This window comes from Schistocerca americana, chromosome 1 (genome assembly GCF_021461395.2).
Source record: "Schistocerca americana isolate TAMUIC-IGC-003095 chromosome 1, iqSchAmer2.1, whole genome shotgun sequence".
Lineage (NCBI taxonomy): Eukaryota > Metazoa > Arthropoda > Insecta > Orthoptera > Acrididae > Schistocerca > Schistocerca americana.
Window position 1 is genome coordinate 363,579,158 of NC_060119.1, and position 23,555 is coordinate 363,602,712.

Genomic DNA, 23,555 nt, shown 5'->3' on the forward strand with positions numbered 1-23,555 from the left:
TGATTGTCCATGCTGCTACAAACGTCGTCGAACTGTTCGTGCAGATCAAAAAATGGCTCTGAGCACTATGGGACTTAACATCTCTGGTCATCAGTCCCCTAGAACTTAGAACTACTGAAACCTAACTAACCTAAGGACATCACACAACACCCGCCATCACGAGGCAGAGAAAATCCCTGACCCCGCCGGGAATCGAACCCGGGAACCCGGGCGTGGGAAGCGAGAACGCTACCGCACGACCACGAGATGCGGGCTTCGTGCAGATGTTTGTTGTCTTGCAAACGTCCCCATCTGTTGAGTCAGGGATCGAGACGTGGCTGCACGATCCGTTACAGCCATGCGAATAAGATGCCTGTCATATCGACTGCTAGTGATACGAGGCCGTTGGGATCCAGCACGGCGTTCCGTATTACCCTCCTGAACCCACCGATACCATATTCTGCTAACAGTCACTGGATCTCGACCAACGCGAGCAGCAATGTTGCGATACGATAGACCGCAATCGCGATAGGCTACAATCCGACCTTTATCAAAGTCGGAAACGTGATGGTACGCATTTCTCCTCCTTACACGAGGCATCACAACAAGGTATCACCAGGCAACGCCGGCCAACTGCTGTTAGTGTATGAGAAATCGGTTGGAAACTTTCCCCATGTCAGCACGTTGTAGGTGTCGCCACCGGCACGAACCTTGTGTGAATGCTCTGAAAAGCTAATGATTTGCATATCACAGCATCTTCTTTCTGTCGGTTAAATTTCGCGTCTGTAGCACGTTATCTTCATGGTGTAGCAATTTTAATGGCCAGTAGTGCAAAATTCTGGGAGCTCGGTGTCAGGGACACACTAATTTCGTGACCACCAGAGAGACGATATGGAGACGCTCGTGCCTCTAACAGGAAGAGCATCATGCGAACGCCTGCGTCGTCGGTGTCATTGCACTGGACATCCTGTGCGTGGGTGGATGCATGCATGTCATCAGGTCAGCTGTGGGTGTCATCTTAGCTTTTGGGTTGACTACCACAGACGATCAGCACTTGAAACCATGTGTTGTTACTTTACCACCACTGCTGACTGGCGTCTCCAACAAGTGATAATACGCGCTATAGTTGCTGTGCAGTCAGCAGTGTGCGCACTTGGCTGGGTGACAGTAATATGTCAGTTCTCTGCACCGCAACTGAGAGGGCGCGGGGAGTGCGATGAAAAAATACGTTTACTATGGATGTGTCCTCTGACGACAGAGGCGAAAGTATGCAGACAATGATGGGCTCTTGTGTAGTTTTCCGTCGGTGAGATATAGCTTTGCTTTTTGTGTGAAATGCATTGCTGCAGTTGAGGCTTCTGATGAGTTTGCACGAGTGACCACATGAGCGAATGTATCCAGTCAGTATTCATCCATCCGTATCTATATCGGGTCTAACTATCCTCTTTCAAATGGAAATGAGAAGAAATTCTCGTTTGCAGATGATATCTTATGATGACAGCCTGTAGATTTTACGCTAGGATGCTTTGTGATATTATCTTTTTTAATATGACCCATGACCGGATGAATTGTGAGTTTGCTTTTCCTTTGCACGACACCTCTCATGTTTACTTTGCATACATGATAGGAAAATTATTGCTGATGTTTTTTTGTTAACGTTTCTCTTGTCATTTTTCTGTGTGTGAATAACTTTTTATACCGTCTACTGAATTTCAGTCAGAGAATTCATGTGTAATAAATGTTGTTTCCATTGCTGGTTGGCGAGAGCATTAATAGTGCCCACACGTGTAATTTCCTTTGTAAATGTACTGATGTGTGCAAATTAATATCTACCTCACGAGTGTAGAAGCATTCCCCCATCACCATCACCAGATACCAGCGTTATCTTATGCCAGCCCCTAACTATTCTGATCACTGTAGTTGTTTGTTTAATCTATTCTCTGCTATAAGCATCCACAGCAGCAAACTAGTTTTCTTGCTTTTTGTACTTCTTTGCTTTTGTTTGTAAAGGTAAGTTCAGCGAGCCGAGTCGACATGCAGTACAAAATTTTGTATGTGACTCAGCTCTGGAATTCAGCTGCGGCCTACAGAAGCAGCCAGACACTTGACAGTGCTTCAGGATTTTTGGCCTTGTAGATAGATCAATGGACATATTATTATCCTAGTTATATGTATTAATATTTTTTAAATAAATTATTCTCTACGTAGTTTTGACTTAATACAGATAGCACAGACATTTACCTTGCAAGGGTTATTTCCATTAGGAATGACCTATTAATTATTTCATTAACCTCTACTGTGTCTATCTCAAGATAGAACTAGAATCAAGCATTACACGCTTCCAGGGCTTAACCGTTTAAATTAGTTATTTTATTCAAACCCTACGCTGCCTACTTCAAGGCCAGTTCAATTATAAGATCAAACTGGCAGCAACTGTGACGTGTTCTGGAAACCCCTATAAAAATTAAACGAAACCTATACCACACACGTAAATGTGAAGTGTAAAGAAAGTACAAAACTCAATGTATTTCTGTCGATAAAAACTATAGCTAATACGACATATAATCACAAAACCTACAACTTGTTAATATGATAATTTTTGCTAAAAACGTCGATAAAATATGTATTTCAGTATTAAAGAGTAACAATATTGTGGAAAAACATTCTATGTAACCATGGAAATCCTATCTCTTTAATGTTAAAGAGACTTGGTTCAAAGATCTAAACTTACATTTTTTAGTCTCTGCTACTGAACAATTAAGTCGCTTAGCTCAAACTAAGTATTTGATGTACGTATTTTCTGTTACAATATATATGATAAAAAGTGAATTTCTCCTGTTCTTATTCAAAACCTTTCCCTCGTTGTGAAAACATTTGCAAATAATTATTTAAAGTGAGTTTTGTGGAAGATTGCCCATCTGGCTTTCTGTTGTTCTAATGGCGCAAAGGTGGCCTATTAGTGGAATTTAATTAAAATGTTAAACATTGGGCTTCACCATCAAGTTAACACAATAAATACTTTTAATATTGATAGTAATCTTGAAGTATTAATATTAACAAAGTTCATTTTATCAGAATTTTTCCGAATTGCGTAGATAAATTTAACTGCATTGGGCAAAGCTTAGGTTTGCTTCACGATATCTTGGAGTTAAATTCATTAGTGTCAAGTACATGCCTAACCAAACTGAAGGCAGTGTGATATATATGAAATTACTTAGCGTGGTTACAAATCCTTGCGCTACGTAGGGGTTATATTGCCTCTCTCTTCGTAACAGTTAATTTAGAAGACAATGATAGCAATAGTCTCATGCTACTTCTGATTATCTTTGACCTAACCGTGAGTTTGGATAACGTAATTAATCCCTTGCAAGCAGAACTGTACCAATTTTTACTAAAATATTTGCCTCCGAAGCAACTTTGATTATCGTCTGCGTCCATGTAAGCAGCATTTTGGAGCGTGCAGTGTATTAAATAGTGTATTACAGTGCATTAAAATCAAAACTTTAACACTAAAGAAGAGAGAGAGACGATATACAACACAGTTAATTCTCAAGTTCACGAGAGACACATATACGATGGAGTTAATAACTGTTTTTAGTTGTTGCTGAATCATGTGCCTATTAGCAATAGGGAGTATTTATGTCCTATGCAGATAATGCAACTCCGGTTACAGAAAAATCTTGTTAGTTATTTAGGGCCATTCTTTAACTTTTTATCTTTGTATTTTCCTGTTTTTGCTGTTATGCTTAATATCTGACATCGAGTAATTGTCCGGACAAACAAACAGTTGTAAGTAAGGAAACTTTTGAAAAGAAGGTCTGATACTCATATTAATATCTGGAGACAATTCTATATGAATTATTTGTGTAGAATTATATATTAGCAATTAAAAATTCAGGTTCGAATAGCTCAAAGTGTTAAGAAGGTACTTGGCACTTAAGAGGAAAGTGTTATACAAAATGAAAATCGAGTATTCTTAACAGGGATGGGAAAAAATACGTTTGTTCTTACGGCGATCCGTTAATCTGAGCAATTTTCAGAATGAAGTTTTGAACGTATCTTTAAAACAGTCTTTGACATTAGTATAAAATACTTTAGAAGTCTATAGCTGGAAAATGTTTAACTGAAGCAGGAAACATAAGATATAAGAATGAATTTTGGCGTTACGAATACACATAAACGAACTGTTCTAGCCAAAGACATGTCTTAAATATAGCATGTGTGGCGCTACTGTTTTTTAAAAACCAACAAAAGTGATGACAATTTCGCACGATAATACTGTTGTCAAGATATTCTGGATTACTGAATGCTGAGCGTTGCAATTTATAGTGCAATGTAATAAAAACAGTAACTCTGTGCCACATGGCGAAAGTAGTGCTAGTAACATTAAAAACTTTGACCAACAGCAGATATTTTACAGTCGTCCATGTGGATACTTTCATTTCAGTGAAATGAGGGATACTGGTGACTGGAAAACAGGAATCGGTTCCTTGAGTAATAAAACAAGAAACCAAACAAATCTAAAGTAAAAGTGACTTTTATTACAAAAATTCGTACAGTAAGTACGTACATTTGATGAGTCATGTACTCTAAGGCATATGGTCGCATGAAAAAAACGTGTATAGACAAAATGATCCTTGCGTGTATGTTGGCACATGTAACACCTGTACTTAACTCTGACTACTGAGAATTAAATACGTAGGTGTCCTAATATCACGAAATATTGCACATGATAGAAAATAAATAACGATAAACATTGTTCTCACAAAGTCGTCAAACATATTTAGATCAATTTCAACAGGGAACTGTAGAAAAATCACAGAAATGCTATCCTTTGGTTGGTCAGTTTCTCCACGTGGGATGTACGTCGCAGTCGAATTGAACAGTGGTAAGTAAACCTTGTGACCTCATTAGCATCCAGACAGTTTACATAGGCTTCCAGGGAAGCCAAAGTGTGGAGCAGGTAACACTGGCTGTGAGACGGCGAAACCACCGCTAGAACTGGAACTGGAGCTTGAACTAGAACTTGAGGAGGAGGAAGAGAAGCCACCAGATGAGGAAGATGAGCTGAATGAAGAACTGCCGAGAAGCTTCTGGAGGGGTGAGCCAGGCTGCTCAAAGTATCCGTGAGGACTTGCAGAAAATCCTGAGCTTGAGGAACTGCTGCTGGAGCTACTTCCACTGCTACTGGAACTAGAAGACTTGCTATGGCTAGAAGACCCAGAACTGCTAAATCTACCACCATCGATATTTGCCAGTTGATTTACTAGTGGCTGGTGACTACCGAGAAACGGGCCAGGCACGACAGAGGGTAGAAAATTGCCGATTAGCGGGTAGTTACCACCAGGTACATTGATGGCTCCACTGGAACTGCTGGAAGAGGAACTGCTGATACCATTCTGAGCTTGGCTGTTTGAGTATGCTTGACTTGATGATCCTGAGCTGGAGGAGAGCCCACCACTGTAGCCATCAGTGCTACTGCTCGCTTGAGAAGCAGAGGCACTGTGAGATACTGCTGGAGTCACAATTTTTGCTACAGCAGGAAGAAGAGCACTTCCGCCTTGGCTGCTCGACTGGCTGTAGGATGCTTGACCTCCCAGTCCTAGAGACTGACTGCCAGAGGAGCTTTGAGAGTAGGCTCCGTTTGCTCCAGCAGCCCCACTTGCTGACGATGATGATGCAGAACTGCCACTGCCGCTGGCGCTAGACGCTTCACTGCCACTAGTGCTGACGGGGAAACCAGTAGGATATGTCAGGGCACTGTTTACCTCTCCAGCTAAGGGCAATGTCTGAATGGGAATCTGAAGATCAGCTGGGCTGTAAATGTTGCCAGTATTGTGGTTAAATGATTCACTCGACGACTGTGACGCCGAGGCAGTGCCCTCAGAAGCGGAGCTACTTGACTGAGAGGAGCTCGCACTGTAAGACTGACCATTGTTGTAAGGCACAGCATTAGTCAGCTGTCTCACAAATTCAGTTCCTTGTATGGGTATCTGCAGTTCTCCACTGCTGAGTCCGTACTCACTGCTTAGACTACTAGATTCACTTGATGCCTGCGATGCTGAAGCTGCGCTGCTTGATTGGCTTGAACTTGAGCTGGAAGAATGAATACCAGTGACAGGCACAACAGTATTTGGATGTCCTACGAATCCAATGTTTTGAAGAGGGAGCTGCACATTGCCAGTCGAGATAGTATGTCCACTGCTTTGGCTGCTAGATTCACTTGACGACTGAGCTGAAGAAGCTGCGTTGCTTGATTGGCTTGAACTGTAAGAAGAACTGCCATAAATGGGTTGAACATTTTCTGTCTGTCCCACAAAGCCAACGCCTTGCAGAGGTGCCTGTAGGCCACCAACAATATGTGCCTGCCCACTACTGTGACTACTCGATTCACTCAATGACTGCGATGATGCGGCTTCACTCTTTGACTGGCTCGAACTTGCACTGTAAGACTGACTGCCTATTGTCGGAATGACTCTGTTCACTTGTCCCACATTGTCATAGGGCTGAAGAGGCAAGTGCAGGTCGCCAGTAGTGAGTGTTTGTCCATTACTTTGACTGCTGGTGTGGCTCACCGACTGAGCACTGCCTTCAGAATTACTGTTGTGGCTTGCGCCGTACGAAATACCGTTTGGCAATATGCTGACTAAATGTCCGGTGAATCCAGAAACTGGAACTTGTGCCTGTATGTCACTGGCGAAGTATTCATTGCCAGCACTTTGGCTGCTAGATTGACTCGCCGACTGTGAGGATGATAAACTGCTAGACTGGCTGTTCGTATGCGACGCTGCTGTCGATCCACCAGGCACAACATCATTTGTGAGATCTATTAAGCCGAAGCCTCTGATGGGAACCTGCACATTATCGATGTTATACAGTTCTCCGTTGCTGTAACCACTTGCCTCCCCTGAAGACTGTGATATAGCTGCACTGTTGGACGTGCTACTGGCCTGGCTGTTGCTGAGCGAATGACTAGCAGCCTCTGCCCCCGCATTAACAACTGGTACAGAGAGTTGTAATTGCTGGACAGGCACAAGTGCGTCTCCATAAAAAATTGGTCGAGCAGCTTCCTGTGGTATGGATTCACTCGATGCGTGAGATGAAGAGCTACTCTGGCTTAGGCCGTTAGATGAAGCTCCACTGCTTTGGCTGCTGCTTTGCGAGATAACTCCTCCGCTCGAAAGTGCCTTGCTTGTACCGTGGCTGCTACTCTGAGATGCGGAATTGCCACCAGCTGCGTTTGTGAAACTCTGACTGAAGGAGTAACTGGTTGGTACCCCCGGTGCAGGATGCCCATAAACTGGGCTCGTACTGTGGCTGGCAGAGTGAGATCCACTGTGGCTCGAGGCTTGCGAACTGGATGACTGAGAACTGCTTTGACTTGAGGCCTGTGAACCTCCCTCCACTTGGCTGACGATTCCTCCATGAACGAGTGCAAGACCATTTACTGGGCTTCCAGGGGCAACCAACACAGCACTCGGTTGAGAGATTAGTCGTTTTGCGGATGATCCTGATGATGAACTGCTGCTCTCGCTGCTGCTGTGAGACGCCGTGCTTCCTTGGCTGTAAGAGCTACTCGAACTCTGTGAAGAAGATGCGGCGTTAGCGCTGGCCTGTCCACCGTGGTGAATTACTCCGGAATGGTAAGTCGTCTGTGCAGATGGTAGCACAGTCAGCACACTTTGGGGAGAGCCTCCTGATGCCAAGTGTTCAAAGCCGTCCCCGTAGTGAATAATTGTTTGCTGGTAATCGTCATCTCCATCTGGCAGCAATACAGCTCCACTAGTGTACTCTCTGTCTCGGACAAGGATCGGGACTTCTCCGGAGCCTCGTAGAGCGCTTTGGCTGTGGCTCTCTGATTGGCTGGAGGAGCTGCTGGCTGCTGATTGGCTGGCGCTGCTGCTGTGGCTGTTGCTTCCGCTGGCGCTACGGTGAAGGTGGTGGTGACCGCTGATGACTTTTCCGGATGGTCCATCTCTTAGGGACCACACCACGCTGGCGGAGCTGTCGTCGGGGAATACGATGCCAGAGCGCGTGCTTCGTAATCTGGATCCTGCACAAAAACAGAATAAGAAATTAATCTACTTAGTTCTCTACCATCTGCATGTTATCAGAACTGTAACGTGCCACTGCGAAGAAAGTAATGTGTCTATGGCTCACTAAGACTATTTACACAAGCTGCTGTTGTTTATAGGAAGGTGATGTAAGAATATAGAGCTGCGTTGCTGTTCGTATAGAAGCTAGAAGCCAAATAACTGCCCTGCCATCTTTAATGGAGACACTGTCTGTCAAGCGAAAGTGGCATCATTGGCGTCAAGTCGGATTAGTTCTCAAGCACGGGAAATTCTTTAGGTCACAGTGGCTGTCATTTTTCCAGCCCAATTTACCGAAACTCTTTACTCTCTGTACCATCACTTACTCCTTTCCCGAGGAACGGCGCTGAGTACAGCGGCCAGTGGTAGAGACTCACCATTTGAAAAACAACAGAACAGAAACGTACAGAACATCTACGACAATGTTTAAGTTCAGCACCAATCGATAACAGCAGAGCAACTAGGCACGTTAGATATTGAAGCATGATCATCCGAAAGTGAATTTTACAGTCTCGTGAAATTGACGATGATGCGTAGGCGGCCTACGAAGAGGCCATTCCCAAAAATTTAGTTCGAGTTGATCTCGAGAACAGTCCATCTGCGTGTCATCCTCTATCAGAAAGACTGAAGAACAGGGAAAGTATACCTAGGACTACGATACTTGCAGCGGGGTTAGAGGGTCAGCTCCAGCTTACTTCAAGAGTCTAAGAAGATTTATCATCCGAAGTATATGCACCTCGGTCGCGAGAAGTATTGATACCGATAGTGGTAATGTACCAACTCTCCCGTAAATAAATATCAAAATTATTGATTTAAATCACATACAAGTTCATACAACCACTTTACTTCAAAAGTACTGACGAAGTGTGCAAAGTGGTGACCACGAACCGAACACGCTTACATGTAATGATGAATGACGTCCTGATATGTGGTCTCAACAATCCTTGGTGTTTGTTGTGTGAATTATCTGTTTCACAGTCATATCTAAGTGTCTGGACTCTTGTATCTCCTGTTTCATTTCGAATCAATAAATTGGAGAATATATGGTCACGAAATTGAAAGTCAGCGGCTACACTTGTGATAAAAAAAGACTTGCAAGTGTTAGTAAGAGGTAAACAACATCTACCTCGACATCCTGTAGCGGCACAGGTGAACCGAAACAGCAGCTGGATCGCCCGTTTTTTGTGCGTCAATAGCGCTCTCGATACCCGTGCAGGCCACTCTGCCATGACACAGCAGAAAACGAAGGAGGCTGCCAAACGCTAGCCACTTTTGCTACTCTCAGCAACTGCATTGAGTAGGTGGATAGGTTGGGGATGAGAGAAATTGAAGGGGCTCTAATCTTTATTCGATATAAACATAGGCAGTGATGCACATCTTGTTTTCGCGGCTTGTTGACGGATCCATCAGATATCGAGCGTGCCGTCGCAGAAACTGTTATTTTTCCAACTGATATTTCTACCGTATACATGTCGGTTATCTTCCGAGTGATCTCAGAGGTTGAAGCTATAGCACTCACCTCCTCTATTTTGAACACGAGAGCTGCGTAACTGCGCTTGCAGCCACAGAATACACAAAGACTAGAGATGTTTTCGACTGAATCTGTCGTTGGACGCTCGATTCATGATGGAATATCGAAGCATCGGTAGGGGATTCACCGTAGCGACGTCTTTGTGGGTTGTTCAAAGAAAGGAACGATTCTGTGATTCATCCAGGCTGAAAAAATTATCACCGTTAATCAAATCCTTTGCGAGACGAGTTTCCACTGCTTCCTTGACCATCGAGTCCCAGAATGAGGAAGCTAACGGTAGAATTTTGACATTATCACGCAGCATAGAGCAATGACTAGCCACAGCCAGTTTACTGGGCTGTAAGACTGGGGCGTACCTCCCATGTTACGTTCGTCTCTTGTGGACCGTTTGCATCGTATGTCGAGGTTCGCAGGCAATTTTCCATACTCCAACCTTACGGAGCTTCAAGTCGCCCTTGACGAAACCTAAAAGTGCAGCTGTTCTCGATGTTCTCGATGGAGGATGAATGATCACTTTTACTATACGGGGTGTTCAGAAACTCCCGTTACAAATTTCTAGGACTTGTAGAGGGGAGTGACTAGACAATATTATGAATTTTGAATTGTACCCCTTGCCCTAGGGGCAGGGGGGGGGGGGAGGCGCTTACGTCGAATCGGATCATGCCATTTGACGTATGTCCTACCTTCCTGACCTGGTTCAAACCTCATTCACATGTCTGTGGGTGTCAGAGCAACATAGTTGAGTACACGTCTGAGGAATACACCGACTTGATCCTTCTGTAAGGCGGAGCCCATGGTAATGGAAGAGGTGCTCGTCGCCTTTATCCGGATCGTTATCCACAACGTCCGACTGCATCGCATACCCTTTCCCCCCCCCAAAATTACACAACGGCTTCAAGAAAGGGGTACCTTCACTATCAGCCGGCGTGACTGTGGTGTTCCAAGAAGAGGCGGCACACACGAACTGGAAGAGTGTCTGTTGTGTTGGCGAAAACGGGTTAAGTTTACTTTCTCTTTCTTTGGTTATGAATGAGTGGAATTGTAAAAATAAGTGACTTACTGGGTCAAGCCTTATCAATTACTTGCAAAAGTAGTCGTGTTATCAACATGTTTTCAAATGATTCCGTAAGTTCACTTTAGATTTTATCCGTAGTGCGTTGCGTATCTGTCGTGAAGAGTACTCGTTTACTTCAAAAACTCTTTTTCAATGTAAATGCTCATCCTGCAGACTGTTCTCGTCAGCAGTGCCGTATGGCATGCGAACTAAAGTTTTAAGAACACTCATCGCAGCCGTTTGCATTTAAAGTACTGATCAGTACGAGTCAACATGGGATAAATTGCGTCTCCCAAGATGTCATCATCTTTGCGACGAACCAAAAGTTCGATAGGATCGTCTTGTCATGGATTCTGTGTGTACAAAGTGCTTTGTAACCGAACATGTCTATTCTGTGGCCGCAAGTACGTTGTCTGAAATGACGGATTCGAGTGCTGTAGCTGCAGTCGGTCAGCCCACTCGGAAGATGGGCGAACATTGATGTATCCATCATTCAGAGCTGAACACGTCCCATCTTTTCTGCGGTACAGCTTTCTGTTTCCATGTGGGAGCCAGAAATTGTTACATGCTTTACTGACTGTGAAAATTGCAACATGTTGGAGGGATGATCAGAAATTAATTGAATACACATATGAGCAGTGTGATTAAAAGTAACCATGAAATCTTCAGACCAAATATTTTATTAGAGGATGAGTATTTGATGAAGCCTAAGAACATATTCACGCAGTAGAATCGAACCAAACAGGCTTTGCATGTATCTTTGAGAAATGACATTTCAGGTATCTTTCATCTCAAGTATGAAAGTTCAGTTTTATTGGCTTCTGGAGAAGCCCCATGAACGAGTAGTCAATGGATAAAATCCCATTTATGTTCATTGGAGGGTGCGTCGGCTGAATTGGATGATTAAGAGGAAGGAATATCTCTCTAGTGCAGAAGTCACCTTCGACATTTATATGGACTGGCTGCGTCCTGTTGGAATAATGCTACAAGAGTGCACTGAAGGAAAGGTACCATTTTGGAATGTTTAACTTCGATGTCAGAAGTACCGGGAACAAGGAGCACCTAGGATCACTGACGGTAGTCATTCGATGGTTCGGCCACCATTAGATCTGTAATGGTGGCATTGCACTTAGGGACTTAGCGCTTACCTCTACGGCTTCTCACAGGCATCGCCATCATTCAGACTGAAGGGAGCATCGTCGCAAAAGGTGCTGTCAACCGGCGCTTTACGTCTTTGTTAACAACTGTTATTGGGCCTCTTTCGTTTGGCATCAGCGTTTCCTCTGCCCAAGAAATGTCTCTGAAACCTCAAAGTGGAGAACTGTAGAACTGTGGCCCTGACTGCAGTCGAGATGAAGCTACGCGTCATATCACGTGGATGAAGTATTTGTCACACATTCTGACGTTGCTCCCGTGTTCTACTGCTTGTTTTACGATTTGTCTTATTTTCTGAATCCCAGTCTCCATTGTACTTCATTACGCCCAATAATTCTGCAATCTGTTGAAATGACGGACCAAATCTACGAAGACGAACTATTAGGTTCAATGCAGATCAACTGCAGTAAGCCAGAGCACAATTTCACGACACGAGAAACCATACGCATGCAGCCGTTCACATTTTCTAACTCGTTATTTGCCTGATACACAGCGTTCTGCGCTCTTTTGAAGCCCTTTACATGAGTGTAAATGGGTTATAACAAGGCAGTTTACACGCCATCCATAGTCCTCAGACGCGCTATATCTATTTAATTCTTATAATTTTCGTTTCATTTGCATATTCGTCGTGACAGAGTTTTTGCGCTCAGTAATGCAGTGTATATTGGTATGCATCCATTAACATTCGATCAAGATGGTAGATCACTGCTCGAAATCTGATCTTTGTGCCCATGAGCAATACTCTTAGCTACAAAGGTAAGCAGGCACACCTGATTCAGCCTAAGAGTTCTAGTCTACCAAATCCTCTATTTTACTTGCAAGCACCAGTGCAGAACGAAAGATTCATTCTCGGACGCAGGTCTTATCCGTGGGCAATCGAAAACTTCTTCCTGGATCGGTACCTTGTACCTAAGTTGGGCCCCTAGTGCCAGCTCCTCACATAGATTGTCTATATTATACCATTCAAGTCCGGCTCTCTTCTCCTGTTCAAACTCTTCAACACACAACACTCACGCCTCTGACGTACTCAGCCCTCAGCCCTCTATATCGTACCCCATACCTGCTACCTTCATTAGCAGCTGTCAGCCACAAGATGCATCGACTAACTACCACCACGAGCATCGTCAGCCTCAATGCGTCGCCACCTCAACATCAAAAAATTCTGAGATCAAGGTCAACAGTGTTTTCTAAACAAAAATTCGTCATCGTAAATTGATCTCTTACTCTATTTTATTCACACCGTTTCAATATTTTTCAGCTAGAAGATAAATTTCAGTATGAATAGGAGCAATATGGCCGCCATTGGATGCTGACCCCCTCCGCTTGATGAGGGGAAGTGGAACGATCAATGAGGATAAGGACAGTTCTTCAACGAGAGGTCTGCAGGTATTGCCGTGCCTGGCAGAGTAAAAGGTGATCTCGAAGCTCGACCATTGCCTTTCTCCCAGAGGCGTGCGCTGATGGGTGGTGAACAGATCGTTGTGTATGAATGACCACAGGTACTGGGCCGATTGCCTCCCTGGCAACGCGTTTCGGTCTGTCGGTAATGCGAAAATGGTGTGTGATCTCAGTTATACCCACGTCGTTAACAGTAGGTTCACCGTTTCGACCCAGGTGCTGTGGTTCCTGCATCCTTCGCGGATCCGGAAGACGCCCACGCAGTATCGGGCGCAGGCGGACATCCCCGGTGAACGCGCCGGGCGCCGCTGAGTCAGCGGCGGCCGCCGGTTGCGCAGCCGCCGCCAACACTTTCTCCGCTGCTCCCCACGCGTCAGGCGGCGACGTCATGCGTGCCCTCCTTGTACGGCGCCCGATCTGTCATGTTCCACCTCCGCCACTTCGCAGGACGTGTCCTCCACGCGCTGTACGTAACAACTGAACCGCGCTGAAGCTTTCCGTTGTCTTTCCCTACTAGGCAGCCGATCGTCTGCAAGCGCGATTGCAAAATTCTAACACGAATTAAGCGTAGAAGACTGGAGCGAGATGCAGAAGACGGCTTCGGGGAGGATCCGTTTGGGTTCCGAGAGATGTGCAGGAAGACGTGAGACTAATATTGACTCTACGATACATCTTAAAGGTTTGTGAGACCTGACGTTGACGGGTGAAGGAGATACAGCGATCTGCATTATTTGCTAAAACTTTTATCAGTATTGATCGCAGTAAAAAATAAAAATACAATATGCTGATTACCGGTTTCGATTTATTAGCAATCATCTTCGGATCATGTTCATTAAAGAATTAGCACCTAAGTACACTGTTCGGCGTAACACCATCGTCACTAACAAGGGAAACACTCCCTCAGATTTAGTGGTAAGATGCCCCAGTGGACAGCCCGTCAGAAATTGAACACAGACCAGTCACAAAAACAGGAAGAAGGTGTATTGGACTGTGAAGAAAAAAAGGCAAGACAGAAACAGTGAACGGTCCAAGAACAAGAAGTGTCGTTAAGAGCACTCTCTTACAACAGCTACGTCGTGGGTAAGTGAAAAGGTACGAGTTCATTTTTGTTTTGGCAGGGATACAAGTGGCGGTGTCCCGCTAGGATGGCTATGATTCTGTCTTATTTCTTTTTGTTAGGTACCCCACAAAAAAAGATGGATAGACCGTCTGCATGTAAGCAGGAGATCCCGGGTTCGAGTCCCGGTCGGGGTAAAAAAAAGTGGTCCTGGTGTTGGATTGCCAAGTGGGCGACCCCTGTTCGGAACTCCCCAGTGCTATTAAGTTTTTTTTTCTTTTCTTTTTTTTAGCGAAATTATGAACGGTGCGTCCGATGATTAAAATGTTTGTTCTCTTTCTGTAGTCTTGGCACTTGCCATACTACACATTGGTTACAGAATGTGAGTCATGCGGTAAAAATACGTTACGTCGCGAGCAAATGTGATGAATAGTGAGAGCAGGCGAGATACCAAATAGACGTCTCACAGAAATGAAAACAACAAATAAACTGGTGTGAACTATGTTACAAAAAAGCAATTCAAGAGTCAAGACTTCCGAAATGGAACGCAACTTCAAAAACGTTAAAAACATATGTATTGACAGAGCACAGAGAAATTGTGTGATTGTGAAACTGTTGCGTTCACTTGTCGCAGCTTATGCGACAAACTATTATATTTTCACCATTTCCTTGGGAGTGATCACATTCATACGAACACCTAAATCGGGCAAGGAGGCATATCCCGCTCACTTACCAGACGTACAAATTACGTGCGTCGATAAGAGATTACCGAGCGAGGTGGCGCAGTGGTTAGACACTGGACTCGCATTCGGGAGGACGACGGTTCAACCCCGCGTCCGGCCATCCTGATTTAGGTTTTCCGTGATTTCCCTAAATCACTCCAGGCCAATGCCGGGATGGTTCCTCTGAAAGGGCACGGCCGACTTCCTTCCCCATCCTTCCCTAATCCGATGAGACCGATGACCACGCTGTCTGGTCTCCTTCCCCAAAAACAACCAATCGATAAGAGATTGCTGTAACATGACACACGTACTGTCACTAATGCCGTGGATGACACACGAGACTTGTTTTCCGGTGGAGGATTCGGTTAACTTGTCGCCTTGCCATCAAACGTTTGCGGTTCCCATTCGAAAGACACTTCCTTTCGGCTGCTAATAGAGTCGTTGTGCAGCATCAACTGTTATTTTAGGTCCCTACCTTTTACCCTTACGGCTCACTGTTGCAAACGGACGCTACAACACGACACAGACACAAATTTATATTAAGTGAACAGCCGAAAAAAGGCTGGCACGAGGATGATTTGAACACGGCTCGCTCCCGGATAGGCCAAGACCGTAACCACTTAACCACGACGCCATGTCGCTTACAATCTACTGTAGAGGCGACGTCACATCAATCCAGCTTCCAAAGTGACATCGCCTCTAAGTTTTCTCTTCTTCCACAGGATAACCACAGCATTTACGAAAAGACTATGTAACATCAGAATGACCTTATTGTAAAGTTGTTTTTGTAATGCCAAGATGAGGTATAACACTCGAAACATGTCGCTAAATAAATAAGTAATACAATAGTTGACAAAGTTTGTGACTGGTAGCGGTAACTTAATAAAACCTTTACATATTTCTTGAGACAAGTCACGGTCGAAAAATAGTCAAAATGGCTTCAAATTCTTCTGTGGGGAAAATGGATGAAAATATTTTCGGAACTATATGACCCTAGGACAAATGTAACTGAAGACGAGCAAATGGAACGTAAATATAAAATTATAATAACTTTGAATAATTAAAGAGTATTATGCCGTTAAATAGCATAAAGAGCATACGCGTACAGATTATTTAAGGAAACGTGTTAAAGTAGAGCGAACACATACATCCAGTCTTGGGGAAAGCAGTTTACACACATGCATGTTCAAAGGAACATTGCATCGTAATTTGTAACAACACAGGCACTGTAGTGTCGCATTTATCTACCAACACCGGATAAGCGACTGTCAAGTAAAATGTCTCGCCTGTAGGGGAATATACATAATGGATGTAAGAGTACAGGTTGCAGGTATACGGTTGACGATGTATGGAAGTTTGATTCTGGGCATGGGTCATCGTCCGATAGCCCAATGGTAACTGGCACGGTAGCTCAGCGTGTTCGGTCAGAGGGTTAGCCGCCATCTGTAATAAAAAAAAAAGAGCTAATGGAACGATGATAAACTTGAACAAGCGTCGAGGGACGTCTGCCCCGAACAAATAGAACGAACAATCACGAACAAAATGAGATTAAAAAAATTGGTGAGGCGACCGCTCGCGATAAGCGGGAAATCAGGGTTCGAGTCCCGACCCTGCACAAATTTTCGCAGTCGTCATTCCCTTATACAGCTGATGGTTGTCCGTTTTTACAATTGCGTATGAATTTAATGAATAAGGACATCACTGCATTTGCATTTCCAGATGACGTAGTAATTTGTGGTAAGACACAGAAAGAAATGCGACAGCGGCGTGCCACCTGAAATGACCATCCAAAAACACACTGATTCACAACAAAGAGGGCCAAATCGGTTGCAGCCTCAGTGAACAGGCACAGCAAGAAAGGAGAAATAAGGCTGGAAGATACACTGTTGGATCCAGTAGACAAGTACAGTTATCTAGGGATCATAATTTCATGGGCTAACAGGATACAGCATGAGATCAATAACCGAACTGAAAAACCAGTTCAGTTCTACTTTCAAGTTCGGAATCTACACCGGAACGAACAAGTCCCTCTAAGATCAAAAAAGACTCTCTTCCAATCATACTTTGTCCCCATAATAACATACGGTTTGGAAATCAACAGAACAACCAAACAGGTCGACAGCAAGCTCCAAGCCGCAGAAACGAAGTTCTTACGAACTATGGTCCAGAAAACTAGGAAGTATAAGATAACAAGCGAAAAAAATAAGGGAAGAAGCTGGAGTGCACACATACCTGGAAGAAAAAGTGACAATGATCCGTCTGAGATGGTTTGGTCATGTCAAGCGAATGGACGATGGAAGAACAGCGAAACAATGGCTACACACAACTGTGATCAGTAGAAGACCGGTAGGAAGTCCCAGGAACAAACGGCTGGACCAAGTGAAGGAGGATATAGGAACAAGAGGAATCAGCTGGAATACAGTCCTGAGAGAGGAGTGGTACATGGGCAGGCAGGAGTAAAGAGCTCGTCAACACACCGGGTCAACTGCAGTGGAAGACTAATGATCATTTTCTTTTACTGTACACGTCTAGTTCCGGAGGACCCAATTAAGCAGCAAATGTCCTTGGTCATGGAACTTGTCAATAAAAGAAATTAACATAAAAATTAATAATTTATAAAATTAAATTTACGTGAATCCTATGCAGAAGACACGCTGTTAAGATATGTTATCATAATTAAAAATATAGCACACGAATTTACTTAATTTTTTCCAGGAAGTGCCTGACAGAACAGAAGTAGCGAGACAAGGAGGAAACTCTTCAATTTATACTTGCATGTGCGAGAATTTCTGCTAAGGATTTTCTTTTTTAAAATTTATTGTGGTAGCTTATTGAGCATGGATACTGTATAAAACATAAGGAAGTTCGATCCAAATTCAGAATTCCCAAATTCTTGAACAAGGATCGACAAAAGGTTAGCGAACTTCCAGCTCGAACTACCCTTTTCTGAGCAAAATACCCTTAGTAAATTGGAAGCGTCAGAATAGAATATAATGCCGCATGTCATAAGCGAATAAAAGCAAGCAACGTAGACTAATTTTCATGTTGGATTGTCAGTTCAGGCACTATTCTAATGGAAAACAAAGCAGAATTCAGTTTCTAATAAGGTCCTGAGCATGGGCTCCCCACGGCAGATTACCATTTATCTGAACGTCTATAAATTTGGATTGTTCAGACTCGCTAACCACATGCCCATTTTGTGTAATCAAAATGTCAGTTTCAGTTGAAATGTATGTTAGAAACTGTAAAGACTGAGTCCTGTCGTGATTTAACATCGATTTACATCCTACAAGCTATCAACATATCATCTGCTCTATTTGATACATTGCCTATGTTGCACTCAACATCCTTCACTACCAAGCTAGTGTCGTAAGCAAACAGAAATATTTTAAAAATCACCTGTCTTATTAGAAGGCATATCATTTCCTCATATACAAAGTAAATCATCTAACGAACATCGCTAATATTTCAGACATGAAAGGCACTGTTGACACACGGTTACAACACTGCTGAATTGTAGGCAAGGGCGGGTATATACAGCCAATACACATATTTTGAGACATTGACAAAAGTGCATTTTTTATGCAGGAGTTACAGATTTTTAAATGGGACAATGCCTATTGACAGTAAAATCCTAAAAGTAGCGTATATGAGAATGTCAATGGTATTTGTTGTAGGAAGCTACTACAAGTAGTTTATTAGTTATCGTGTTGTAAACAACGACAGCTGTTTATTCCATCGTATTGCTTAAATGCTAGCCGTCGATGCTATGTTTGTTTATGTTGTGTTGTGTGTACACTACGACTGCACTTATTGCGTAATAGTGGACATAGTAGGACGTGCTTAGAAGGTGGTGTATCAGAACGCGAAAAAAGCGGACATGCCTATGGTTTATGATGAATAAAGCAAGTATGCCGTTCGTTCGTGTGTAGTGTACGCCGAAAGATATCCCAATAGAGGTAAACCTCTTCAACCTCTACAAACAATTACAGATGATATGAAACAGCGTATTACAGTTGCCTGCGCTGCAATTTCCACTGAGATACTAGAACGTGTGCACCAATCGTAGCATGGCGGACTGCAACCTTGTACTGACACTGGTACGGTCATTTTGAGCACAGGCTATTAGGATATATTGGTTCTTTACGTGTCAAACCTCACAGAGGTTCACCTTCGTTTTCTTTCGTTTGTCTTAAGCAATGTCCCGTTTAACAACACGATACCTCTAGAGACTTATTAACATATATGTAGGGCTGCGCATACGCACCCATACAAAATTCACATTCGTTTGGGCTACAACATGGAACAAACAACTATTGATCTTTGAAATAATCAATCTACGATGTAAACTATTTGCGCTATAGCCATGCAACATGTGATTGTGGTACTGTCAATAGACATTGTTGAACTGAAAACTTGTACCTTTTCTTAAAATAAATACGCATTTAATATTCATAACGCTGTGTGTATGGGATGCATAGGTGAGCCCCTACCTCCCATACTAATCTATGAAATCCTTATATCAGTGGCCGAAATATTTGTGGTGCAAGTTCTAGGTGATTCACTGTATAAGAAACAGTAGTGGTCCCAGAACTCACCCCTGAGGCACCCCCACTTAAACGAGACGCCACCTCGTAGCTGTTCTCATTATGATTTGCGAAAAAAACATTAATATTTTGGATAGTGCGTGTTTTTTAGTCACCGATGTCGTTCAGGTTTAGAATTCACCCTGACAATCGCGAAATTGCTGTACTTGCAACGGCAGCTCGCAAGTGCGTCTGCAGACGTCCAAGTGTGGTATGTTGCGTACCTGCAGTGGTGACTGCGGCGGCTGCGCCGATGAAGAGAGCGAGGGCGACGGCAACCGCCTCTGCAGCGTGTGTGTGGTGCCGCCGCATGCTGTGCTGCGCTGGTCCTTTGCTGCCGTGTGCTGGAGTTGCGAGTGACTGCAGCCGGCGTGTCGCGGCGTACTTTAAATACGGCGGCCGGCGTGTTGACGCCCCGCCCCGTCACCTCCCTCCACCCACGCGTCTGGCCGACCGCGCCCACCCCGCCGGACGTGCCGGACCCCGGCAGCGCCAGCTGCCCTTTCCCGGATGCTGGAGTCCCGGCTTACCATCTCTGCGGTGACCGCGCTCCTCCATCGAGTTAACCCTGCCCGCCGCTCAGACCCCCTCCCCCTCCTCCCGGCCAGCACTCCCGCTACCTACCGTTACTCACCGCACTGGGACTGACGAACCATCGTTACCTGAAGGGAGACAGTCTACACTGACGGAAATCAATCTCGACACCAAGACGAAGTTGTGCGACATAAACGAAAACTAACAGACGTATTTCTTCGCCTGAAAGATGAATAAATTTCGTGCCACTGGCGTAAGAGTGGCGTCAGTAGTGCCACACGAGGAAGAAAATTGATGTACTTTAATTGCACGAGGCAACGGCCTTGCCCCAGTGGATACACCGTTTCACGTCATATCACCGAAGTTAAGCGCTCTCGGACGTGGCCGGCACTTGGATGGGGGTGACCATCCGGGCTGCCATGCGCTGTTGCTATTTTTAGGGGTGCACTCAGCCTCGTGATGCCAATTGAGGAGCTACTCGACCTAATAGTAGCGGCTCCGGTCAAGGAAAACCATCATAACGAGCGGGAGAGCGGTGTGCTGACCACACGCCCCTCCTATCCGCATCCTCCGCAGAAGATAACACGGCGGTCGGATGGTCCCGGTGGGCCACTTGTGGCCTGAAGACGGAGTGGTTTTTTTAATTGCACGCTCTAACGGTCGTGACCTTTACATATCTTTGAGACTCGAGATGATGAGGTGATGTTACTCAAGAACTTTAAGGCGACGAAGACGCCGTGCCGGCCGTGTGACCACGTGGTTCTAGGCGCTCAAGTCCGGAACCGCGCTGCTGCTAGGGTCGCAGGTTTGAATCCTGCCTCGAGCATGGATGTGTGTGATGTCCTTAGGTTAGTTAGGTTTAAGTAGTTCTATGTCTAGGGGACTGATGACCTCAGATGTCAAGTCCCATAGTGCTTAGACCCATTTGAAGACGCCGTTGTCAAAGCCTCACTTAGTTTGAATGAGGTCGTGTATTAGAGCCACGAGAAGCTGTATGCTGTTTCTGCGATATTTCAGAAAGACTTGGCAGGAGTGTAGGTAATGTAGAAGACTGCTGGCAGAGGTGGTCACGAGAATGTACACGGTCGCTAGAAAACCAAGCCCCAGACTGTCATGTGTCACTATCGGGAGGGAAGACCATCGCGTTCGGCCTATGGCTCTGGCGCATGGTACTGCATCTGCAGCAACAATTTGTGCAGCAGTTGGCACCACAGTGACGCAACGAACTGTTACTTCAGAGATAGCTCCGAGCCAGATGCCCTGTAGCGTGCATTCCAATGACCCCAAACCACCACCATTTGCGACTTCAATGGTGTCAAACGAGAGCTCTCTGGAGGGCAGGATGGAGCCCTGTTGTGTTTTCTGATGAAAGCTGATTGTGCCTCGGTGCTAGTTCAAATGGCTCTGAGCACTATGGGACTTAACATCTGTGGTCATCAGTCCCCTAGAACTTAGAACTACTTAAACCTAACTAACCTAAGGACATCACATACATCCATGCCCTCGGTGCTAGTGATGGCTGCGTGTTGGGTAGAAAAGGGCCAGATGATGGCCTATAACCAACCTGTCTGCATGGTAGAGACACTGGACCTACACCTGGAGTTATGGTCTGTGGTGTGATTTCGTATGACAGCTGGAGCACTCTCGTGCTTAACCCTCAAACCCTGACTACAAATTTGTACGTCAGTCTGGTGATTAGACGTGCTGCCATTCACAAACAACATTCCAGGGGGTGTTTTCCATCAGGATAACACTCGGCCACATACCGTTGTTGTTCCCCAATCCCGGAGTGTCGACATGTTGCCACGACCTGCTCGATCACAGATCTGTCTCCAATACAGCACATATGGAACAACTCCAGCGTCATCCACAACCAACATTACCCGTCCCTGTACTGACCAACCAAGTGCAAGAGGCGTGGAACTCCATTCCACAAACTGTACAACACAAAGCATGCACATTTGCATGCAACGCCGGTTATTAATGTACGTGCATTTCACATTTGCAATGGCTTAGCTTGCACATTACATTAAAATGTGATCTTGCAATGTTAACAACTTTTATTTTACCTAGACAAATGTATTCCCGAAATTTCATTATTCTACATTAATTATCTTCGGTGTTACGATTTTTTCCGTCAGAGTAATTTAAATCAGTATCTTTATTCTACAATTGTATCCATACTCCGCAACACAAGTATCGGCGTTTTACGGTATATGCTGCAGGTATCACTATAATGTAACGAATGGTACTTGGCAAGAACGATTGTTGGTAAGCCTCGATATGAACCCTGATTTCCCAGTTTTTCTCATGGGTTTTGTTATTTGTATTATTTGTTGTTGTGGTCTTCAGTCCGAAAACCAATTTCACGCAGCTCTCCACGCAAGTCTGTCATCTGCAAGTGTCTTCTTCTCAGCCTAACTGCTGCAACCAACAGCCGTTTGAACCTGCTTACTGTACTCAGGACTTGGTCCCTCTACGAATTTTTACCGCCAACACTTGCTTCCATTACCAAATTGTCAATCCCTTGATGTCTCATAACGTCTCCTATCAACCGACCCCTTCTTTTAGATAAGTTATCCCATAAATTTATTTTCTCCCCATTTCGGTTAAGTACCTGCTGTTTAGTTACCTAATCGACCCATACAAACTACAGCATTGTTCTGTAGCACCAAATTTCAAAAACTCGTATTCTATTCTTGTCTGAACTTTTATCGTCCACGTTTGAATTCTGTGCAAGGTTGCGCTCCAGACATGTACCTCCAGGAAAGAATTATGAACACTTTCTCTTTTATTCGATGTTAACAGCTCCTTTTCAGGCACGCCATTGCCAGTCTACATTTTATATCCTCTCTACTTGAGCCATTGTCAGTTATTTTTCTGCCCAAATAACAGAATCCAACTACTACACTTAGTTTCTCATTTTCCAGTCGAATTCCCTCAGGATACTTATTCAATTTCACTACTTTCCATTACCCTTGTTTTGCTTTTGTTGGTGTCTAATAATCAATTTTCAAGAAAGCATCCATTACCTACGACTGATATTTCACGTACTTTGCCGTCTCAGAATGTAGTACAATGTCATCGGCAAACCTCAAAATATTAAGCTGTTCTCCCGGAACTTAAAATGCATATTAAAATTTCTTCTTTTTTTTCAGAGCTTGCCAAATACACTGACTGAGTAACACGGGGGATATGCTACAACCCTGTCTCACTCCCTTTCAACTACTGCTTCCCTTTTCTCTTTGGCTCTTATAATTGCAGTCTGATTTCTGTACAAGTTATAGACAGTCTTACACTCCCTGTACTTTGTCTCTCTGTTCCACTTAACGTTGTGTATAAAGCTTTCTCTAAATCTTAAAATACTCTATGCGTAAGTTTGCATTTCTTCAACCTTGAGGTATAAGGTTGTTTCGGTTGTTTCATATCCTTCGCATATCAGGTGG

General features: G+C 44.3%; 1 protein-coding gene across 1 annotated transcript; it reads right to left on the bottom strand.

Annotated features, from left to right (window-relative positions):
* Window positions 1-4,500: 4,500 nt before the first annotated feature.
* On the bottom strand, window positions 4,501-19,926 carry LOC124622793 (serine-rich adhesin for platelets-like). Its single transcript, XM_047148588.1, has 2 exons — window positions 19,800-19,926; window positions 4,501-8,032 (listed from the first exon to the last, which is right to left on the bottom strand). The coding sequence occupies exons 1-2, from the start codon at window positions 19,885-19,887 to the stop codon at window positions 4,890-4,892; spliced, it is 3,231 nt and encodes a 1,076-aa protein (XP_047004544.1). The 5' UTR covers window positions 19,888-19,926; the 3' UTR covers window positions 4,501-4,889.
* Between the last annotated feature and the right edge of the window lie 3,629 nt (window positions 19,927-23,555).

Bases quoted from the DNA above. Each gene is read 5' to 3' on its own strand.
- LOC124622793 (XM_047148588.1), bottom strand. From the start codon at position 19,887: ATGCGGCGGCACCACACACACGCTGCAGAGGCGGTTGCCGTCGCCCTC. The intron at 8,033-19,799 runs GTACGCAACATA...GTTTTTGTGCAG, and splicing joins CGCCGCAGTCACCACTGCAG to GATCCAGATTACGAAGCACG.